General features: G+C 41.6%; 1 protein-coding gene and 2 long non-coding RNA genes across 3 annotated transcripts in view; 1 reads left to right on the plus strand and 2 right to left on the minus strand.

Annotated features, from left to right (window-relative positions):
* Positions 1 to 4,582: 4,582 nt before the first annotated feature.
* LOC120543557 lies at positions 4,583 to 6,644 on the minus strand. The gene is made up of 5 exons (XR_005636364.1): positions 6,314 to 6,644; positions 5,231 to 5,293; positions 5,071 to 5,103; positions 4,856 to 4,957; positions 4,583 to 4,736 (listed from the first exon to the last, which is right to left on the minus strand). It is a non-coding gene; the product is annotated as an uncharacterized LOC120543557 (long non-coding RNA).
* A 374-nt stretch (positions 6,645 to 7,018) lies between these two features.
* Positions 7,019 to 20,026, plus strand: LOC120544732 (beta,beta-carotene 9',10'-oxygenase-like). The gene is made up of 12 exons (XM_039778686.1): positions 7,019 to 7,192; positions 8,499 to 8,703; positions 8,803 to 9,014; positions 9,495 to 9,610; positions 9,763 to 9,865; positions 10,075 to 10,203; positions 10,307 to 10,467; positions 10,580 to 10,747; positions 12,376 to 12,513; positions 16,534 to 16,716; positions 17,712 to 17,822; positions 19,047 to 20,026. Exons 1-12 carry the CDS (start codon positions 7,150 to 7,152, stop codon positions 19,161 to 19,163), a joined length of 1,686 nt encoding a protein of 561 aa, XP_039634620.1. The 5' UTR covers positions 7,019 to 7,149; the 3' UTR covers positions 19,164 to 20,026.
* LOC120544733 overlaps positions 17,742 to 21,955 on the minus strand; it is a 69,811-nt gene continuing 65,597 nt past the window's right edge. The window contains exon 5 of the long non-coding RNA XR_005636546.1: positions 17,742 to 17,859. This is a non-coding gene — a long non-coding RNA (uncharacterized LOC120544733). The remainder of the gene's footprint in view (positions 17,860 to 21,955) is intronic.

The following is a 21,955-nucleotide window of genomic DNA, read 5'->3' on the forward strand; positions in this document are numbered from 1 at the left end:
TGTGGAAGCACCAGAGACACAAAAGAACACCCCAAATACCAGAAAAAGTGTTTTTTTTCATAATATGGGCACTTTAAGAACTCGTCCTGGTAAATAAACTATATCAATACTTCCCATGTTACACTAAAGCAGTTATGCTGTATGGATCGTGTTCAGTGAAAAATAAATATTTCAAACAGGGAGATGATTTGTATTTGTGTCAAATTTCCTGTAAGTGAAGTAAAGATGGATGCACTGGTTATCATGCTAATTATTATGGGATTCCTGCCTTGTTCTTGTTTAAATGGTGCAACATCAATGCAACAAGTTCCTTCCCAAGGTAGCTGCTAGTAAAATCTAGATGATGTGTTTAAATGTGACATTATCAACAAATACATTATGACAAAATGCATGCCAAATATATAGGCTTTACCTCATCTGTAAAGACTTATAAGAAACCAAAAACAGAAGTATATAATAATAACTGAATAAGGGTTTTTTACATTGAGGTTTTAATGACTTGTCAGATCAAAAACATTGTAGAGCTTAAAAGGTGAAGTAGGGGTGGAGTGTTAGATTGTGGTCAATACATATCTGTCACTTTATTAGTTAGTGGCAATTTCTTGTTAGTTTAGCAAAGGGTGGGTGACATCTGTTTTGGTGTGAACGCCACCTTAGGGCCAACATGGGACTGCTTCAGTTCTGTCAATAAATTAAGCATCTGACAGGAAAATAAGTTATTTTTACAAAGCAGATTTTTGTGTGTGAGATCCTTACTACCTAGCATGGTCTTTTTCCCTTCAGTGACTAATTAAGAGCCTCTCTGTAATGTGTCCTCTGCTGATATCTGTCATTCTTTACAGAACAACCACTGATTTTCACCCCATGACTGCAATGAGAATATGTTACAAAATGAAGACCAGATTTTTTTTTTTATATAAAATAAAATCTAGTCACAAATGTACTTTTTAAATCAGGTTTTGTATACTGTAACTTTTAAAATAAATTGGCATCAGTTGTACAGTAAACTTTGAAGTTGAGTAAACACTACTTAAGGCAACAATCCTCAAACTCAAAACAAAATTTAGACTTTTGGGGGCTATTGTTACAATGGACATTATGATGAACATTATTGACCTATTATTTCAATGTATTGTGTGAAAACAATTTGAATAACTACTACGCTATAGATTAATCATTAATACTGGTATTTTATAATTAGCCTATACTCCATTCAAATCAACCCAGATTACATTTAGCCAACTTTCCTGATATTCGGATTGCTCTTATTAATGTGGCAAAGTGTAATTGCTTTATATGGGATAATACTGGAAAGCCCTGATGCCACTGCGGCGAGAAGATTTTTTTAAGAAATGTATAATTCCAGAGCTAATTACCAAGTATTTTTCTGCTCCAAAACCAGCAGCAATATTTCAAAATCATGGTCAACAGTGGTACTACTGCCGTGAGCCCGGAGTACGGAACATGTTGGTCTGTGTGTCAGGTTTTTGTTCTGTTCAAAAAGAAATGCAGATATGTCGTAGCTGCAGAAAAGTGATCAGTTCACCAAAAAGAAAGAATTAGTCATGAGAGGATTAGAAAAGGAGTTGACCCACAATCTTTATTTAGTAAAAAGTAGACAAGACAAGCGGGACAACACCATACGTTGTACATTTGGTGACATGACAGGGAACTGTAACAGCAGAAGAAAAGAAATCAAGGGGTGATATGATAAAAAAAGAAATGCTATTAAATAAATATAACTACTGTAATGCTTATTTGGTGTCATTATTGCCTAATAGTCATTATCGCCCTAGAACAATTAATCCTCCTTGGTTTAGGCATCTTACATTCACCAACACTGCACCAACAGTCCACAGTATTATGCTATACGCATACACAGCACGTTGCACATCGGTACCAATCTGCAATACATTACGTCAATACAGTGTTTGAAAAGCTTTGAAACAGTGGTCGAATGAAAACCAAAATATTAAGCCAAAACATCAAAAGACAAATTCATTCTCATCTTAATTAAAGCCAGCATGTTGTGCTGAAATAATGTTAGGGTGGACTTACATTTGAGATAGGGAGCTACAAAATGAATGTAAAGTAGTGAGGATAGACCTTTTTATCATTATTTTGTAGTCTTATCTAATAATAATACATTTTATTTATATAGCATACAGTAAAACCAGCACATATAGCACATAAAAAGAAGCAATAAAACCAACATATAAAACAAGCATATTAAAAGCAATTAAAAACAATAAAACCAGTAACTATCAGGTGAGAAATGTAAGACTATTGTATGTGGAAAGCTAATCTGAAGAGGTGTGTTTTGATTAGTGTTTTGAATGTGTCCAGGTCAGTACAGACACAGATGTGTATGTGTATGGAGTTCCAGAGGGAGGGGGCTGCAATGGTGAAAGCTCTGTCCCACCAGGTACGGTGCGTGGTCCTGAGTGGTGGGGAGAGGAGGTTAGTGTCAGAGGAGCGAAGGTTACGGGGGGATTGTGGTGGTGGAGCAGGTCTGTGAGGAAGGAGCCTGGTTATGGAGGGCTTTGTGGGTGAGGAGGACTTTAAACTGGATGCGTTGGGAAACAGGGAGCCAGTGGAGGCTCTGAAGGACGGGAGTGATGTGATCACGGGAATGGGTGTTTGTGGGCGAGAGACAGGCAGCAGAGTTTTGATGTATTCCATTCTCATTCAGTGCAGTTGTATTCATTTTCTCTTTTAACAACATATTCATTTATCAGAGCTTGGCATTCCAACTCACGAGAATGAATGTTTCTTAAAAAAAAACCTTTACTCTCTAATGGTGAAGTTGCTGGATCGTCATTTTCATGTGGAAAAGGCAGAATATTTTCATTTTCAAGTTCTTTGTTGATGTTAGATTCCTTCACCTGGTCTGCAGTAGGATGCTTGCTGTTGTCTTGAGGACAATCCGTTACTGCTGCAGCTGATGGCTTTGCTGCTTTCTCTATTCTTTGAAGTTTGTTCTTCTGTTGACTACATCTAACCTCATTCTTCTTTTTCTCTTTTTTATTATTTATTGATTTTTACATTGTATTTCTGAATTTGTCTGTATGTTAAATGAGGTATAGGTTGTATTGATGTCCCTGTAAAGCAGCAATTGGTCACCAGAGTTTAATTATCTTGTCTTACTCATGCCTGGTTTGCCCCGCTGATCAATCTTGCTTTGGAGTGAGGTTAGTATACCACCCGGATATAATCGGTTTATTAAACTGCATATTTAGCTAAACATAAACGCAGACCCAGCTAACAATTTTTGGTTCCCAGAACGTTCTGGGAACGTTCGTTTTTGGTTGCGCGAACGTTCCCTGAAGGTTAGGTTTGGTTGTGTTTTGGTTGCGTTTTCGTTATTATGGAAAGTTGGTTGAACGTTCTGGGAACGTTCGTTTTTGGTTACATCGAACGTTCTCCGAACGTTGCAACCTTTAGAGAACCTTCCCCTAACGTTGTAACCTTTATGGAACGTTCCCCTAACATTGCAACCTTCAGGGAACGTTCCCTGAAGGTTGCAACCTTTAGAGAACCTTCCCCTAACGTTGTAACCTTTACGGAACGTTCCCCTAACGTTGCAACCTTCAGGGAACGTTCCCCTAACGTTCCCTGAAGGTTCGACCTTTAGAGAACCTTCCCCTAACGTTGTAACCTTTATGGAACCTTCCCCTAACGTTGCAACCTTCAGGGAACGTTCCCCTAACGTTCTTTTTTACATTCCCCTAACCTTGAACAAACTTTAATAACAATGATACTAATTTTATTATTACTTTAAACCGTCTGCATGAGCAGGAATGAATTATTATATATTAGCAGGAATGAATGAACAGGCAAACTTGATTGGATTTAAAACTTTAATTAACAATATACAAAGAATAATAAAAAAATACAAAATAGATAAGGATGTAGAGTGCAAAGTAATAGTGCAAATGTATTGTGCAAAATGCATATTGGAATGATAAAGTATGTAAAAAAAAGTGTATGGGAAAAAAAAAAAAGGGGGAAAAGCCCCCCCTTCAGAAGTTGAGAAGAATGAGGGGAGAGAGAGAGGAGGGGTTTTTGTGTGGGGTTGTTTTGTGTGCAGGGATCTGTTGCGCCCGACAGAGGGGAGGAGGCAGGAGGATGGCAGCAGTGTAGAAGATGGCCAACAGCTCTTGCTTTCGCAAAAAAAATAAAAAAAATAGAGCTCCATGGTTTTGAAGGCTCAGTCCTTCTCAGCTGACCTAAAAAAGAAAGAAACAAAAGTTTGATATGTCATACTAAGAATAAACACATTAACAAAAGCAAGACAAATTGCCTGACTAACAACCCTGTTTTTATTCTGATCACAAATATTGATAGTTTTTGATTATTATGATTATTATTAACATCACAGAAGAATTTCAATTTACCGTCTGTGTGGGGCAAACTTCCAATCAAGTCCTCCGTGTCTGCTGCAGTCAGCGCGGGGAAGTTTTTCTGGGAGGCCGCTAGAGTAGAAGTCAAAATGAAGCAACGTTACAAGTCAAATTAAAACCTCTTATTAGCCAAGCTAAGCATAATACTGATGTGAACAATAAAATAACACCTGCCTGTTATAACCCTGCAGATAGTCAGGTCCTGGAAGGCCTTCTTTGCCTTTCTGCCCCGCAGGATATATAGTTTTAGAACATCATTGGTTGCGACTCGCCGTAGCATGCGACGGATGGCAGTACCTCCGGTCGAACCTCCGGGCTTGTCAGGAAAAGTTGCTGTAAAACATATAGAAAGACAAATTATACACGTGGAACAAAGTGGAGAGCTTGTACAATCTCATTTTGTAAGAGAAGTCAGTTCTGTTATAATTTAAGTTATGCAAAAGCCACTGTACCTTCAACTGGGTCCCAAGATGAAGTGGCAGGCCGAGCTTGCGTTAGAATACACCCATCCAGCTCTGGGCGACCGGCTGGTTTCCTGTGTGGCGTTGACTCATCTAAAAAGAAAGTAGATATGAATATTGGTCAGTTCATTTATGGTAGGTTTCTTGCAAATGCCATTGCATAACTACAATGTTACATTAGACAATTGCAAAAAAAAAACAATTACATGCAGGTGGTGGTGGCAGTGATGTCTACTGACCTGAAAAAAGGCAGGAAGAGACAAACACATCAGAACAGTCACATGATAAGCAGCAGGCTGAGGGTCAGTAGTTCCATGGTAGGAATAGGACTCTGGTTTCTAAATGCATGTATAAATGTTAACTTACAGACAGGGCTTCTAGACACACACTCCGTCCTGGAATGCTTTCTTGCTTGTGGACTGGAGTCATCTGAAATAAAAGACCATACAATTTGTACTGATTGCAAAAATAATATTTGAATGTATACAGTGTAAACAAACATTACAACATAAACATTGTATGTGACGGTATTTCTCAGGACTTTTGCATTGTAGCCCAGAGACTTTCTAATGGGGAGACACAGCATCCATAGAAATGCATGGGGTTAGTTTGTAAAGCCAGTATGGCAGCTGTGTAGCCTAAACATATTCCCTCTATTCCTGTATGCTTCCCTATTCACTTAAATAGGAAAATAGCTTGCCGATAACTGCCCAAAGTACGTTGCAAGGTGGCCGCCGAGTGACTTGCCTCAAATGACTGATTGTATTGGCTATCAAGTATGTACTGTACACTAAAACTAATTGAAAGAACTGGTATGTCTTATTTGTAACAACAACAACGCAAGCAGGTTAACACGATGACACAAAACATGCAATGCGGCAAAGCATACATGTCGTGCACAGCAGCAAACAAAGCGCAATATATATGCAATCCATTTAAAGCGTAACTCTCGCCACAATGCAACCTAGGATCTTTTTGTGAATGTACCAGAGTCAAACTTCGTTTAAAAGCATAATTAGGACGGAAACGCCACTTTTAAGATTGATCGTATTGTCGTTTTCTGGTCAAACGGCCTTTTGAATGGGAGAACTAGAGGCTACTTTTATCGCATCAAAATCACTATATGTAAAACACTAAGAAGGCTCGACACAACATGAAACTTTGCACGAAGTCTCACCAGGGGATTTACACATGAACTCGAGCATTGAGAACATTGTTTGTGCACAAAGAGTTTACCAAAAATAAAATTTTTTGAACAAGTCGCTGCTTGACTGGCAAGATGGCGACGAGGGGAAAAACAAATGCTGAAGTGAGTTGTTGAACCTTTTTTGGTCAACCTGATTAAAACCGGAATATAACAAAGCACTACGAGGGAAAGGGCTTACGGTTAGACCCCAAACCGTTGCACTACAACCATAACATCATGAAACTGTAACGTATTTCACTTACTTTTTCGTGAGATCGTTTGGCGAAGCAAATAAAATCTTCTTTCTTTGTCCGTTGGTGTAGCGTATCAAACGCAAACGGAAGTCCGGAGGACAGGACTTGAATCGGTCACCTGAGAGCAGAGGCACGGTCTTCCCCTACTGGCGGGGGGGTGTAACGATTGGATTTAAACACTGATTGAGCCACTTGTTAGAAGTGAAATGTAAGAAGTGAATTGTCTTAGTTGTGAAAATCGATAGATTCTTGTTTTAAGTATTTTCACCTAATACAGTTAAAACAACGAAATCAAGCACAAAAGTACAGTTTTTAGCAGAATTGATTTCAGCCTAAAAGTAAATATATTATCTTGCTATGTTGTTTATCTTACTTAGATTTTATAAGACCAATAATTTTTGAGTGAATCTAAATCAAGTGACTGCAAACCTTTTATATGCTACTTCAAAAACTTAAATGGAGCTGGTTTAAATAAACATTTCAAAACCGCACTCAGAACAACCAAAAACAACCAAAAGCAACCAAACGGGAACGTTGTGTGGAGGTAACAGTGCAACCACAGGAGAACGTTCCCGTTGGTTGGTTCCCCTAACGTTTAGGGAATGTTATAACCATGAGGGAACGTTCCCTAAACGTTAGTTTTTGGTTTGGTTCGAACTAACCTTTAGAGAACCAAAAACTAACGTTCCCCAACGTTCCCTAAACGTTCTGTGTTAGTGGGGGAGCGGAAAGTTATTTTCTCCTCCGATAGGGCAGGGCTTATAATGCGCTCTGTACTAATGCAGTTCTCGTGGTGGTCCATCAGGACACAGATCTAGAGAGCAGCAGTTTTGTCCATCTATTCTATGTTAACTGCTGACATGCCTCCCGTGAAGCTCGAGAGATCAGGTAACAGCCTCCTCCATTTTGTGCTTGTTTTACTGTACAGAGAAGGCAGTTATATTCACCTGCTGATGATATCAGAGCGCAGTGTATTGCGGGCAGTGCTGGCACATTTTAAGACCCATTTACATTTGAAATGCACATTACACCGTTATGGCTCAAACCTAATTTCGCATGTTTGCATTTATAAAAACTATACTATACGTGTTGCTACTGTATCGTTGTTACTGTAACCGTTGCTGACTGTAAACAGCGATGCGATGGGCGATAAAGACTGTACAGTTGGCAGGACAGAGTGTTCTTCTCTCGGTAAACTCCTGTCGTGTCAGGTTTAATTTTCACAGGCTAAAGGTCTTTTAAATAGTGACAAAACTGCAGTTATTACATTGTTTTTAAGTAGGCTAAATGTAGTACTGACAATATGTAATCGCAATGGACAGTATAGGCTATATATAGGCTTCAGTCAACGTATAGGCTACAGGAAATGTGCAATGCATACAGTCAAAACGACTCTGTTTCCTCTACAGATGATAGAAATATTGTTTCTCTCAAAACACTTACTGTGATAAGCAGGGCAGTGCTCACCTTTGAAGAGGGACACTGGTGTAATATTCTAAATTATTAATCAACATATCATCAAATATCTTTCTACATCTGCTTTGTTCAAATTGAGCAAGTCAGCTGGGACAGATTGAACAGTATACATTTAGGTTGTACAGGCATTTCACTGACATTTGAGAAACTTCCTAATAAGGGAATGATCATCATGACTATGCAGAACAGTTTGGTATCCAGACAGGGTTACAGATAACAGGGAGTTATCACATTTTCATTTTGTTTGTTGATCAGGGGAGAGATCGAAACATGAACTTGTTTACAATTGGGTGCAAAGTGCAGTCAAATACATCCACCCACACTAAATTAGGGCTATTCCTAAAAAGTCCTATGTTGAGTGTATATTGGACATTGTAGCAGGGACGTTTCTAGGACTTAAGGAGGTTTGGGGCTTAGCCCGGACCCATTTAGGTGGGTATGGCTTTAGGTGACCCGGTGACAACATTGCTACCCGCTGCAAAACCATAAAGCCTGTGTTAGTAGATTGTAGGGTGTCTACTTCTCGGTAACTTTTTAAAATCTGTAGCTGACTACAAGCTACCTACTTTGAGGGCAGGGTCAGAAATGACCTGGCGACGCCAATGCATTGTAGGTTGTTGCCGAATAGTTTACCAGCCAAAAGATGGCCATCTCCCTATATTGGTCTGGTTTAGGTAACAACAGTATCGTTATGATACAGTATATGTGTTTCCTACAGATGATGCCAAGCCTGTTGACAATGGCAAGGACAAGAAATGCATCACCTCAGCATTGAAGGGACTGGAGACAATTGAACCTCTGGTTCGCTCTGTAGTAGAGACCCCCGAGCCCATTTCCGCTGAAGTACAAGGCACCATTCCCTCCTGGATCAATGGCAACCTCCTCCGCAATGGCCCGGGGAAGTTTGAGTTTGGAAACACACAGTGAGTCGGGAAACACCTTAATGCACTACTGCACAACAAAAACGGAAAAAAGTTTCCAAATAGATGTGATTAAGCTTTTATGTCTGTATTTCATCCCAGCTTCAATCACTGGTTTGATGGGATGGCCATGCTACACCAGTTCAAGATCAACAAAGGCCAGGTGACATACATGAGTCGGTTCCTGCACAGCGATGCCTACAAAAAGAATAGCGAAAAGGACCGCATAATGATGTCAGAATTTGGTACCCTTGCTTTGCCCGACCCCTGTAAAAACTTCTTCCAGCGCTTCCTGTCTCGCTTTGAGATGATGGGTGAGTAGATTGCATAAGAAGGAATAAAGTATAAATAGATAATGTGTGACAAGGGAAAGGGCTCATGGTAATCAACATGGCATGCAACTGGTTTGTTGACTCATGCAAGAATGTTGCGTCTTTTTTTCTATGTCAATAAGACAAGCTTGGTAATTTTAGAAGGAGCACGAGAGTCAGAGGGAGAATCTAAATCAGGTGGAAGAAAAAAACTATTGATCCAGCATGTAGTATCCAGTTTGTACAAACTCTGATTTGCTAAATCTGTGGTGAGGCCAGGGGTGGAGCCTCTAAAGTACTTTGTGTACATTAAGGTTACATAATCACTTGCTACAGTGGGGAACATTGTTGACATAGTTTCACATTCCCACTGGACTTTTCACTGTAACTGCAAGCAGAAAATGATTTACTAAGATTTCTGTTAAAGGAAAAATGCTTTAGTTCATTTAAAAAAGGCCTCAATAACCTTTTTTTCTGTTACAGAGCCCACAGACAATGCAAGTGTGAGCTTTGTGAAATACAAGGGTGACTTCTATGTCAGCACGGAGACAAATTTCATTCATAAAGTGAACCCAGAAAACTTAGAAACATTGGAAAAGGTAGCCTACCATCATGATAACCATGGAGTAATAGATGTAAATATTGATACCAGTGGACATACATACATACATCGGTCTTCTTTCTTGTAGTACAGTAACAGTTATATCAGCCATAACATCATCTTGCCCTCTTCCTCTACTATGTTTTGTAGGTAGACTGGAGCAAGTTTATTGCTGTAAATGGAGCCACTGCTCACCCACACTATGACCCTGACGGTACCACCTACAATATGGGCAACTCTTATGGGAGCAAAGGTTAGTCCCATGATATCGTCCACAAGACCCTAATTAAGTTTTACATAAATCAACGACCTCATCTTCCTTTATGATAAAAACTGAATTGTGATCCTTTGATATCTGCCATCGCTTGCTCACATCTAATTTTTATTCAATCAATTTAAAAACGCCAGAGCAAATGTATGTAAAAGCTATTTCAAGGTAGATTTTTATCCCGGGGATTTCAGGAGCCCTGTACAACATCATCACAGTACCTCCTGAGAAGACGGATGCCAAAGAAACCCTTCAAGGAGCCAAAATACTCTGCTCTATTGTGCCTGCAAACAAGTCTCATCCCTCCTACTACCACAGCTTTGGTAAGCCAGCACCCCTAGATAAATCATTCATTGGTGATGTCTGTGTCTTTCACGCTGCCGCCCTCGGCTAAAAAGCCCAGTGAAACCCTTCTCCTTCTTCCAGCTATGTCTGAGAACTATGTGGTGTTCATTGAGCAGCCAATTAAGATGGACCTTCTAAAGATAGTCACATGCAAGCTGAGGGGGAAGGCTTTGAGCGACGGTATCTACTGGGATCCCAAGCAGGAAACTGTCTTCCATCTCGTTGACAAGCTAACGGGCGAGGTGAAATGTGATTTACGTCTAATCTAGGAAGCTCAATGGAAATTCTAGTGGGGAAAAAAAAATTCTCCTGCTTTAGATCCCAGATCATCTAATGGTGTTTTCTGTGCCACAGGTCAGCTCAGTGAAGTACCATACCAAAGCTATCTCCACCTTCCATCAGATCAACGCCTTCGAGGAAGATGGATTCTTGATGCTCGACATGTGCTGCTCCGACGACGGCCAAGCCATCAACAACTACCTCATCCAGAACTTACGCAAGTCAGGAGACGCATTAGATGAGGTCAGTATATAATTACATAAGTCAACACTCTTTTGTGCAGTTACTAAAGGAAATATCCACCCTGAGATACTCTTACACTGTAATGTAATGTTTGGTGTTTTAATCCCCCAACGTCGTCTTCCAGGCAGCGCTGCATGGAAGGCACTAGGCCGGACCCTACGCCGTAGCCTGACATGCACCTCTCGAAAAATGTAACTACACGTCGCGGCGACACACGTCTCTCGGCCGTGGCTTGGTAGCATTGCATTTCCCCTGACTCATTTCCTGGTTCTCCTTCTCTATAAACAACATGAAATCAAGGAGAGAGTTAACTTTTCCTGCTACAGATTTCCCAACTTGGTCAGAAAGCAGAGGAGGGGAGACACTTTGGCTACGTTCACACCGCAAGTCTTAATGCCTGATTCTGATTTTTTGCTCAGATCCGATTTTTTGTTTGGCTGTTCACATGACCTTTGAAAATGTGGCCTATATCAGATTCCAGTGTGAACTGTTTGCGGTTTTGAAATGACCCGCATGCGCAAAAGAAACACTAACAATGACATCAGACGCAGCACGCTGTTGCACTAAAGTCAGGGAGGTTATGGAGGAAGTCAGCATTTTCGCTTTTATTTATTTATTTTATTTTATTTTTATTAAAATGTTTGTGTAATGGCAGCCATAACATTAATGCGCGGGTGCTGAGGAGGAGAAGACTGAAGAGAAAGAGAGACAAATTTGCGGGGTTATGGCTGCAAATTCACTAAAGAGGTCTGTGTGACCGGACGGCCAATTTGCACGTCAGGACCGCTACGGGCCTCCACCACTCTGGCTTCGCCCTCGCACACGCTCTACCTCCCGGCGCGGCGACTCGGGCGGCGTGGTGCGCCGACCCCGAGGGACCGGGATCCACCTCAGCCGGCGCACGCCGGCTTTCACTTTCATTGCACCACGGGGTGACCCTGACTCCGCAAGCGCGTTAAACCTTTTGGTCCGTGTTTACAAGACGGGTCGGGGTTGCTGACATCACGTTTTTACGTGAGTCGATCGGATTTGGGCCACTTTGGCCTGCAGTCTGAACGTAGCCTTTGTTTCTCTCACTATGACTCTAGAGTCGCTGCTCGCTCCGAAGCTAATCGCCTTCACTCTCTCACTTTCTCCCTCGCTCTATCACCCACTCCCCACACACACATATGCCGGCTCGACGCACACACCTACGCACAAGTATAAACATCAGGCCACGTAAGTAGGCTACGGCGAAAGCTCTGCGTTGAACCATAAAACAGTCTTTAGGGTTAGGGTTAGGGTTAGGTGCCTTGAAGTTGACGGTCTCAGCGCTGCCTTGAAGTCGACGGTGGCAGCTTAAAACACCATCGAGCGTAATTTCTCTTGAGTAATAAATAGCTGCTCAGGGTATTATGGGCTTTGTTCATCTTTTTCCTTTGTTATAAATTATTTCTAAATACTTTTAGAAGTTTTTTTACAAGAAAGAAAGCTTTTTCAGTGTTAACTTTGTTGCTTTCTCTCTATCCATAGTTTTAGATCTGTTTATGATGCTTCTGTCTCTTTGCCAGAGAGACAAAAAGATATACTGTAAAAGAGGAATCCATAACCTGCGCCCATATTTCATAGTTCCTGTATGGTGTCATTAGGTGTACAACACCATGTGCAGGGTATTCCCTCGGCGTTTTGTTCTGCCCCTTCAAGTGACCAGTGAAACCCCAACAGACCAGAACCTGAACATGCAGCCCTCCAGTGCGGCAACATGTGTCAAAATCAGCAAAGATAAGGTGAGTTGTTCAGAAATGTGTCCCAACAGCTCATATTGTGCTGCACAAAACAGATGAAGTACAGAAGAAGTAATCAGCTCCTTTACTTAATTAGAAGTGGTAATACCATGATGTAAAATACTCTATTACAAGTTTCAGTCGACTTCTCAATTCAGTAGACTTCTCAAAATTGATTAAATTATTGAATTGTTATTACAGAAGACACTGAAGTTTGTTGTAGAATGAATGGGGGAAAATATTTATTATAAATATTTATACATACATATTTAGTAATTACTTCATGGCAGTTAAGTAGGTGTACTTAAATGCCATGAAGTAATTACTAAATATGTAACAGTAAATGTATTGCTAAATTTAGAAATATACTAATAAAGTCTGTGATTTGGGGCATTTATTTCACATATATGGAGTACATGCACATTTAGCAACCAAAACAATTAAATTCTTCATATTCTTCCAAATGGTTTCTACAATGATTGATTTATACATATTTCAAATTTGTCACAGTCCCAGAGGTACAACTGCAGTCGCCATTTTCACCTCCCAAATGTTTAACCAGCAGGGATGAAACAGTTCCCACGTTTAAATCAACGTTTTGTGAAATTATTTTGTGCTTCAATCCAGAGGCAACTATCTCACTATCTATATAACTAAATTGAAAAACAACTGAATAGAATAAAATACTAGAGAATAAAATAAAGTCCAATATTTTACAAAAGAAACTATATGGATGTACGTTTCAGAGAAAAATAAAATGGCGAATTCTAAATGATCTGGAATGAGTGTCACTGAGACGCTGACAGGCTTTCTTCACCAAGCTGCTGCTGACCTAAGAGGACTGTTACGGGGCAAGGGACGTTGAGGACCCAAAATGCAGAGAGAGCAGGCAGGCAGGAGGACGTTTGAAGTGGAGGATTTAATATAAACAAAAAGCGGCAGTACAAAGACTTGAAAACTTACAAAAATGAACTGACGGGAAAAACACAGGCAGGAGTACACTGACGAAGGCACAGACACAAGGCACAGGGAGGAAACACAAGGACATGGCTACAAAACGATCTGACAAGACACAAAGGGATTCACAGAGGTTAAATACATGAGGTAGGGAGCAAACAAGGAACAGGTGGTAACATCAGGTGAAACACATCAGGGCGGGGCAGGACAATCAACAAAGGCGGGAAAACTCAGGAAGTAAATTGGACAAGACAAAACCGAAAACCAGACTATCAAAATAAAACAGGAAACAGGAACACAGACAGAAAACATGACATAAACCAAATGCAAGGCAAAACACCGAAACCATAACAGAACCCCCCCTCTCAAGGGGCGGATCCCAGACGACCCTAAAAAACAAAAAACAACCCAGGGAGGGCGACAAGGGAGCCAAAAGTCACTGGGGCACAGGGAACAGAGAGGACCCCGGGGGCACAGGGAACACAGAGGACCCCGGGGGCACAGGGAACACAGAGGCCTAGGGAAAACAGAGGGCCACCAGGGGGAAACAGAGAGGAGCCACTCGGGGAATAACGGAGGCACAGGATAAACGTAGACGGGACCGACTCAGACAAAACAGACAGACGGGACAGGCTCAGACGAAACAGACCGGGACAAAACAGACGCGGACGAAACAGGCTTTAACAGGATAGACTTAGACAGAACAGACTCGGACAGGACAGACGCAGACGGGACAGACTCGGACAGGACAGACGGTCTTGGAGGGGACAGGCTCAAACGAGACGGCCTGGGTCAAAACAGACGTGGACAGAACAGACTCAGACGAGACGGACTGGGGCAAGACAGACGAGGACAGAACAGACTCAGACAGGACAGGCCCAGACAGAGACAGAACACGCTCAGACACAGACGGGACGGACTTAGCCTTAGAGGCAGGGAAAGTAATAGGGACACGGATAGGGAAGGGGACAGAGACGGGCACAGTGACCAGAAGGAAGACGGGCACGGTGACAGGGACAAGGATGGGCACGGTGACAGGGACAAGGATGGGCACGGTGACAGGGACGGAGACGGGCACAGTGACAGGGATGGAGACAGGCACAGTGACAAAAACAGGCACAATGACAGGGACGGAGACAGGCACAGTGACAGGAACGGAGACAGGCACAGTCTTAGGGGCGGTCTCTGGGGCGCCGAAGACCGGCAAAGTCCCAGGGGCGGTCCCAGGGGCGGTCCCAGGGGCGGTCCCAGAGGCGCCAGAGACCGGCAAAGTCCCAGAGGTAGTCCCAGAGGCCGGCAAAGTGCCAGAGGCGGTCTCATGGGACCCGGAGACCGGCAAAGTCACAGGGGTGCTGGGCAGTGCTGGGACACTGGGCAGCTTGGGGACACCAGAGAGCTCGGGGACACCAGAGACACCAGAGAACTCGGGGATGCTAGAGGGCTCGGGGACATTAGAGAGGCTACCAGCTAGCTGGGAATCAGGGGTGCTGCCAGCTGGCCTGTGTTCAGGGGAGCTGCTAGCTAGCCTAGAGCCAGGGAGGGTGCTGGCTAGCCGAAACTCGGGGACATTGCTAGCTAGCCTGGGCTCAGAGAGATCCCTAGCTAGCGGGAAATCAGGAAGGCTGCTAGCTAGCTGAGAGTCAGAGAGGCCACTAGCAGGCCGGGGGTCTGGGAAGGGACTGCATGTCAGCCCAGAGTCAGGAGAGCCGCACGTCGGCCCGGGGTCAGGAGAGCCGCACGTCGGCGGCGAATCTGGGCGGCTGCATGTCAGCGGCGAATCTGGGCGGCTGCACGTCAGCGGCGAATCTGGCACACAGGTCGGCCCAGGCTCAGGCACCCAGGTCAGGTCAGGCTCAGGTCCGCTGGGCAGCTTGGGCTCAGGTCCAATGAGAGGCTGATTAGGGACATGGCGCATGTCCCTTCCTCCGTCCACGGCCTCCACGGGTCCCTGTGAAGACAGCCAGGCGGGTTCCTTCATAGGACTGCTGGTGGTTGGGGGCATACGCTGACCGGGTAGCGTCTGAGCAGTCCGATGAGATTTCTGGGGAAGCCGGTAAAGTGGCAGGCTGGCTGACAAAGCACGCACCGACGGCTACGGTGTTGACCGACTGGGGAGGAGGCAGGCTGGTGGTGGGTGAGTCACTGGAGGTGGCTTGTAGGAAACACTCCAGCTGGTGCTTGAAGCCCTCCAGCTGGGGAACAAAGTGACTCACCCAAGGTCTCTCTGATAGCCACTGCCGCTGAATGGCAAGCTTCTCCAGGAAAGGAGGACGCCGGTACGGCTCAGAGCAGAGCAAACACCGCACAGTCCAGCCGAACTCCAACACCTTCTTAGTACACAGAAGCCTCTCCGCTGGGTCCATGTTGGTCAGATTGTTATGTTACGGGGCGAGGGACGTTGAGGACCCAAAATGCAGAGAGAGCAGGCAGGCAGGAGGACATTTGAAGTGGAGGATTTAATATAAACAAAAAGCGGCAGTACAAAGACTGGAAAACTTACAAAAATTAACTGACGGGAAAAACACAGGCAGGAGTACACTGACGAAGGCACAGACACAAGGCACAGGGAGGAAACACAAGGACATGGCTACAAAACGATATGACAAGACACAAAGGGATTCACAGAGGTTAAATACATGAGGTAGGGAGCAAACAAGGAACAGGTGGTAACATCAGGTGAAACACATCAGGGCGGGGCAGGACAATCAACAAAGGCGGGAAAACTCAGGAAGTAAATTGGACAAGACAAAACCGAAAACCAGACTATCAAAATAAAACAGGAAACAGGAACACAGACAGAAAATATGACATAAACCAAATGCAAGGCAAAACACCGAAACCATAACAAGGACCATGATAAACCCTCTGTGATGCAGACACCGAGGTATCTGAAGCCGTCCACCCTCTCCACCGGGGCCCCGTTGATCCTAAGTGTTATAACAGATCATCAAAATTCCATTGACAAGATACACTGAGGTTAATACCCAGTGAACACATGGAGGACCATGGTAAAAACTCTGTTGATTTTAAGTGACAATAGACAGTTGATCTGCTCTTTGTCAACAGGTGTTCTGCCAACACGAGGATCTCCATGGAGATGACCTCCACGAGTACGGTGGCCTGGAGTTCCCTCAGATGAACTATGGGAGATATAACACACGGCCGTACCGTTATTTCTATGGCTGTGGCTTCAGACACCTGGTGGGGGACTCCCTGCTCAAGATGGACCTGAAGGACAAGACGCTCAAGGTGTGTGTGTGTGTGTGTGTGTGTGTGTGTGTGTGTGTGTGTGTTTGTGTGTGTGTGTGTGTGCATGTGCGTGCGTGCGTGCGTGCGTGTCTGTGTACATCCTGGGACAACAGCTGTATTACCACTACATAAAACAGTTTAGGCAATTCTATATCTATATCAGTTTAATGCTAAAATCTCACAATAATACCCTTAATTCCTTAAGACGTTGAACAGAGGCAGAATTTACTGCTGTTTTAATTATGATATTAAAGATGTCAACATGAACAGCTGTTACCATTGTGGTTTAATTGAAGTAAATAAGTAAATTATCCAAGTATAATAATCTACACTAACTACCCTTAAAGAAGTAAGTAGTAAACATAAAATGCTGTACACAAAGCTTCTATTTTGGAATATGGTGTGTGTGTGTGTGTGTGTGTGTGTGTGTGTGCATTTGACTTGTTTATGGAAGACTCTTACTGTTCTAAGACTCTAAAATATCAGTCATTGCTATCTACCATTGAGAACCTTGGGTACAAATGCAAGCTCATTGTGCTAGTGTTTGATAGTTTAGGTCATGTACATAGGCTGGCGATCCCTGGACTTTGCATTGGGGGACAAACAGTTGACAACGTACTGTTCAATCTCAGCAACTACATGAAGCATGTTCATTTGGAAAAGGCAATGTTTCCTGTACCCTTAGAATTGTATAAATTATAACAATGTGACTTGTAATGTGGAATCAAATAAAGTATATAAAATGTGTGTGTGTGTGTGTGTGTGTGGGGACAAACAGTTGACAACGTACTGTTCAATCTCAGCAACTACATGAAGCATGTTCATTTGGAAAAGGCAATGTTTCCTGTACCCTTAGAATTGTATAAATTATAACAATGTGACTTGTAATGTGGAATCAAATAAAGTATATAAAATGTGTGTGTGTGTGTGTGTGTGTGTGTGTGTGTGTGTGTGTGTGTGTGTGTGTGTGTGTGTGTGTGTGTGTGTGACCTCAGGTCTGGTACCAGAAGGGGTTCTTCCCATCAGAGCCCGTGTTTGTGCCGTCACCTGATGCTGTGGAGGAGGATGATGGTGTCATCCTGTCTGTGGTTCTCACCCCTTCACAGGTAAGACTGTTTCTCTGTTTCTGAAGATGTACAGCAACTGTAGGAGAGTGCACATGAAGAGAACTGTAATCATTTGTCAAAAGTTTAGTATTGAAAGTGCTGGTTGTTTTACATCAGTGTTATAATGTGCCATTTTATACAGTGTATATCTTTAACTTGAGAGTTGCAGTTGCATAGGGTTTCTTGCATTTTAGTTACCACCAGGTGGCAGACCTGAGCTCTGTTCGTTTTCTCTTCCAAGTCTTATTAACTCCAGGCAAGGCAAGGCAGCTGTATTTGTATAGCAAATTTCAGCAACAAGGCAAATCAAAGTGCTTTACATAAAACATTAAAGAGAAGTTACAACAATTAAAAATATAAAAACCGCTACAGACATGAAAATGAAATACAAGAACAAAAGTTACAGTGACGTGTAAGAAATGGACTATTACTTAAATTAAGCAAAATAAAACATAAAAGTTTCCAGCATTGATTTTAAAGAAGTGAGATTTGCAGCAGAACTGCAGTTTTCTGCCAGTTTGTTTCAGATACATGGTGCATAAAAACTGAACGTTGCTTCTCCATGTTAAGTTCTGACTCTGCTGGGGACAGAAAGCAGACCTGTCCCAGACGACCTGAGCTGTCTGGGTGGTTCATAATGTAGCAGCAGATCAGAAAAGTATTTTGCTTTATAAACCAACAGAAGTATTTTGAAATCAATCCTTTCTTTTCAGAGTGTAGAATGTAAAAGAGAGTGAGCCATCTTGAGGTGTTGTTCTTGTGCTCCTTCCTGACAGCATGTTGTGCTTCAGTGTATTATTAATCTTCACTATGCGGTTTCTGTAAAAATAAATCAAGTGGTAAGTAAGTTTATTTATATAGCCTCTTTTAAGAGCAGCTGTCGCAAAGTGCTTCACAATAAAAGACAAATAATCAGACATGAAATGCAGACATATAAAGAAGGTCGAAGGAGAAATACAGCTAAAAATGAATCTGTGTCGTGATCAGCAGTAGTTTGATATAGTCTGTCAATCAGCACTGTGGAAGACAGAGAGTGTGCGGAGCAAATTCAAAATATTTCTAATATGGCAAATTCAATTTGTCCTCTTCCTTTCCGATAAATAGCAGCATGTTTTTGAACAGTACCTGTGCCACTTTTGTCAAACACTCACACGTTATTTAATACAATGTGTTGGTGCTCTCTGTGGTTTTTGATAGTTATTCCACCAAACTTTTTCTCTCCAGGATAAAGGAACATTCCTCCTGGTTTTGGATGCAAAGACATTTGAAGAGCTGGCAAGAGCCAGCGTGCCTGTTAACATGGCGTATGGCTTCCATGGCACCTTCAACGCTTCTGCATAAACCTGTTTCGGTTACATTTAAAGTGTTTCTGGAATGACTATAAATAAAACAAAACCTAATGCAGTGCTAATCATTATAACCACTATATTGCTGATGGTATGAAGTTACTGCACTGTATATGAAGATAGATGCAGTTTTCTGTTACTGACTGAATAGTTTCTGTTACTAACTGCATGTTTTTCTAAACTAGTTTGCAGTAACATTACAGTAATGGCATTAAGAGCCTTAACAAACTTAAATATACTCAGAATATTGTGAATGATATTACTTTCATGCCAACCTGAAACTGGTACTCAGGAGTTATTATACTGTAGACATCAAGCCTGTGATTTTCAGGTTGCATGACCCTCCAACCACTCAAGTGCCAAATGAACATTTTCTTCAAACATTTTTTTGATACTCGAATGTTTATTTTTTTTTACAGGTTTGACTTTTATACACTACTAAAATAAAATTTGTTAAATGTGTACCTCTGTCTGAACGGTCAAGTGTGTTTACAAAGTTTTGCATTGTCTGTGCATCCTACACACATCAAAATTGAAAAGCTAATGTTGAAATGTGAAATGTGCTAACATATGAAAACAGCTGTTTTATGTGTAGCTTTATAATTTATATTGCATCAATATAAAGACAGAAAAAAGATAGCTATATTATGTTTTGAATCTCCAGATAGCTCTTATTGGGAGTTTTACACTAAAGTGTAAATAATCAGGTCAAGTGATCATCATCACTAGATTTAACTTCCACATTCTTCTTACTGCCTTTGCGCTGTTAGTCATTGAATTAGAATTTCTATACTTCCAATCTTTTCTTTTCCCCACAATTTACACAGAAAAAATTATATTAAATCAAATTTCACACTATTTTTGAGTCAGATTTGTCTTTTAAAAAAGGATGAAGAATTTCAATGCTCAGAGCAAAATATTGGATTTTCATTAATAATATTGTCTCAGGCTAAGTATTCAAGCACAATTGAGGAGTTCTGTTTCACAACATGGATTAATCCCCAGTAAGCGTGCTAACGACCCTGCAGCACATGATAAATCAATGCAAATATTACACTAACATTAATTAACATTAAACGATCACAGTGGTCGCTGGCAATTTTGTTTTGCTAATATGGAAACATGGAAACTGAATGCTGTAGGTACTCAATGTGACTCATTACATAGATAGATAGATTTTTATTGATCCCACAAAAATGGGAAATAACGGTGTTGCAGCAGCAAAATATCACACAGCTCACATACAGAGTATACATTAAATAATAGGAAACAATATACATTAAATAATTGAATACTACACAAGCAATATTTAAAATATATACAATATGTAAATAAAATGTACAACTGTTTCAATAAGTTGGGGAGTAAAAATACATAAAACATACTGTATGTTCATTAGGCAAATATAAGAGTGTTCTGAATTAGAGCTAAAAATACATGCATTATTATAGGTTTAAATGAATATAATACACATTTATTTTAATACACATATAAAAGTTGTGCTTAAATATGGTCCCAATTGTTACTCCCTTGTTCCACTATACCTACATTTAAGTAGAAACCATCATATGACCCCCCTCCACACACACACACACACACGATCACACACAAACGGCAAACCAATAAAATATGTGCTAAATGAGTTTTTTCGCCTGCTGTAAGAAATCCACACATCAACCACTAGAGGTCAGCACAAGACGCCCTTTCAGCTGCTGTCAGAGTCGTGCCCTAAATCTGTAGTCAGGAACTGAACTCACTACCTGACCAAGATTTGTTAATAAAAATGTCAACTACAGAAAAGAAAATAAGGCAGAAAGAAAAGCTATTGCATGATGCTTTGTCTTGTTTGTGTGCAACTGGACAACAGGAAGTCCCTGGGTTTGTGAACAGTGCAACTTGTCCCTTCAGTGAGCGTGTTGCACTCTCTGTATTGTGTCCCCTCATAAACAGCAGCCCATTCTGCTTTCAGATGCATGATTGGGAATCTTAACCGATCCACTTTCTGGCTCATACAACCGTTTGAACAAAGGGGTGAGGCAGGAGCAACGTCTTTGAAGGAGGCGGGCTTAACATGGGCACACTGGCTATAAGAGAGATTAAACCTGTGACCTTCTCACAATTGGACAGTCTGTAACCGCCAGCCCACCCTGCCACTTGAAAAACATACTGCAAACACAGTAGGAGCCTGGCATTGAACCTCACAGGGGTTATTTCCAAGTCTGTGACCTTAACTTAATTTTTTATTTTTACTGACTTGAGACAGAATGGAAAAAAACAAAGACAATTGACAAAATTAATTTGGGCTATTCAAGAGTAAACTTGAAGAAAGTAAAAGAACGATAAGCAAAAAATAAAAAGAGTTGGAATAAATCAAAAACGATGGATTAAAGCAGATGATTAACTAAAGCTTCCTAATTCACTTTTTAGGCTGCGTGTGGCCGGAGAACAGATGTGCATTTCCATAGAGAAGTGAACAAAAGGGAAATGAAAAAAAAAGAAGAAAAAAACTCTCTGTGTGTTCCTGACAGCCGGTTAAAGCAACAGGAACCAAACTCTTAAGAGAAAACCTCTAAATCTTACATTTTATTTCTAGCCAATTTTACGTTTTCAAAGTTTTAGGTCTGCCTTTGGAGTACAGAACATGATTAATGCATTACGGTACATTATATTAGAACAAAGGTGATTTCCAGAAGTCAAAATGGATTTCATGAACCGTACACTAGTTTATGGTGTTTACTGAGTTCCACAACAAGTACTTCTGAGTGCAATATTCCCCTCAATCAATAC

Source organism: Perca fluviatilis, chromosome 16, assembly GCF_010015445.1.
Source record: "Perca fluviatilis chromosome 16, GENO_Pfluv_1.0, whole genome shotgun sequence".
Lineage (NCBI taxonomy): Eukaryota > Metazoa > Chordata > Actinopteri > Perciformes > Percidae > Perca > Perca fluviatilis.